Raw genomic sequence first — 1,744 nt, 5'->3', positions numbered from 1 at the left:
CTGAGCCGCGAGGACGTCCCCGACAACCTGGCCATGATGTTCATCACCTTCCCCTCGGCCAAGGACCCCACGTACCAGGAGAGGCACCCAGGTACCGCCGGCACCTCGCTCGCCCCCCTTCCCCGCCATGGGATGCCTTGATCCGCTCGGCTTTGCCGGATCAGAGGCTCCTTAATCCGACGGGCGGGATTACGGGCTGCCAGCGCGTCCCGGGGTGACACCGGCTCGAGGTGCCACCGGTCCCTTGGGGCACCCAGCCAGCCGGGACGGGGGTTCCCCACGGCCCTGGGTGGCCCCTYGCCGGCACCGGCCGGAGAAGCCGGGCCGGGGGCTCGGAGCGGGCGCGTGGCCTCGCAGGGCGCTCGTGCATGACCCTCCTGACCATGGCGCGGTACGAGTGGTTCGAGGAGTGGGCCGGGACCCGCGCCAAGCACCGGGGCGCCGGCTACCAGCAGTACAAGACGGCCATCGCCCAGCGCCTGCTGGAGAGGGCCCTGGAGCGCTTCCCCCAGCTCCGCGACAAGGTGACGGCGGGGCCCGGGCCGCGGGGCCCCGGGCAGCACGAGCCGGGGGCGGCCGGTGGGGACGGGGTGCCCAGTGGAGATGGGGTGTCCTCCAGGGATGGGGGACCCTGCTGGGACGAGGTGCCCCATGGATCTGGGTGCCACCGGGTTTGGGGTGCCCAGTAAGGTGCCCTGCAGGGATGGGGACCCCGGTGGGGTTGGGGTGCCAACCGCGGTGCCCAGCAAGGTCGGGGTGCTCTGGTGGGACGAGGTGCCTGCAGGATAGGGCACGGTGGGGCTTGGGTCTCCAGYGGGGAGGGGGTCCCGAGTGGGCTCCGGGTGCCCTGCACTGCTGGGTGCCCGGCGGGAGAGGGTGGGGTGCACCGTGGTGATGGGGTGCGCTGCAAGAACGAGGTGCCCAGCAGGGTCCGGGTGCTGCGGGGGCGCGGGGGCGGCGCGGGCCCCGCCGTGCCCACGCGCCCCGGCGCCCAGGTGGAGTTCGTGGAGGCCGCCTCGCCGCTCACCAACCAGCACTACCTGGCGGCCCCGCGCGGCGAGATGTACGGGGCCGAGCACGACGTGGGCCGCTTCGCCCCGGCCGTGGTGGCCGCCATGCGAGCCGAGACGCCCGTGAGGAACCTCTACCTGACGGGTACCGGGGGGTGCCGGGGGGGCGGCGGCGGCGGTGGCCCCACGGCGGTGGCACGTGGCCCCAGCGGCGGCTCGTCCCCCCCCTCCCCACCCACCCAGGGCAGGACGTGTTCAGCTGCGGGCTGGCGGGCGCCCTGCACGGCGGGCTGCTCTGCGCCTCCGCCGTCCTCGGCCGCCTCCTCTACCTGGACCTGCTGCTCCTCAAGAAGAAGATCAAGTGGCGCCGGGGCCGCAAAGCGGCTTGAGCCGGGCACGGTGCCCGAGGGCGCTCGGCGGCCCCGGCCGCCTGGCTCCAGCAGAAATCGCTCCGAATTCAATAAACCGGGAAGCCCCAACGGCACCGTGTCCCTCGGGTGGTGACATGCAGGCTCATGTGGGTGCCACACCGGCCCCACGTCCCCAGCAGTGACACCATGGGCTGGCAAAGCCCAGACATCGGGTGTCCCCAGGGCCGCTGGGGTGGCACCGGGTGTCCCCAGGGCYGAGGTGGCACCGGGTGCACTAGGGCCAGGGTGGCACCGGGTGCACCAGGGCTGAGGTGGCCCTGCGTGTCCCCAGGGCTGGGGTGACCCCAGGTGTCCCCAGGGCTG

At 73.8% G+C, this 1,744-nt stretch overlaps 1 protein-coding gene across 1 annotated transcript in view; it reads left to right on the top strand.

The window, feature by feature from the left end:
- LOC146584863 (all-trans-retinol 13,14-reductase-like) overlaps positions 1 to 1,483 on the top strand; it is a 4,872-nt gene extending 3,389 nt beyond the window's left edge. The window contains exons 5-8 of the mRNA XM_085323954.1: positions 6 to 91; positions 358 to 524; positions 996 to 1,155; positions 1,254 to 1,483. Coding sequence (XP_085180080.1) covers positions 6 to 91; positions 358 to 524; positions 996 to 1,155; positions 1,254 to 1,399 — 559 coding nt within the window. The 3' untranslated portion in view covers positions 1,400 to 1,483. The remainder of the gene's footprint in view (positions 1 to 5; positions 92 to 357; positions 525 to 995; positions 1,156 to 1,253) is intronic.
- Positions 1,484 to 1,744: the final 261 nt, after the last annotated feature.

The sequence above is a fragment of the Rhea americana genome, unplaced genomic scaffold (assembly GCF_003343005.1).
Source record: "Rhea americana isolate MKP2758 unplaced genomic scaffold, rheAme1 scaffold_898, whole genome shotgun sequence".
NCBI lineage: Eukaryota > Metazoa > Chordata > Aves > Rheiformes > Rheidae > Rhea > Rhea americana.
Note: the sequence above shows the minus strand (reverse complement) of the source record. Positions and strands in the feature narration are given on the sequence as shown.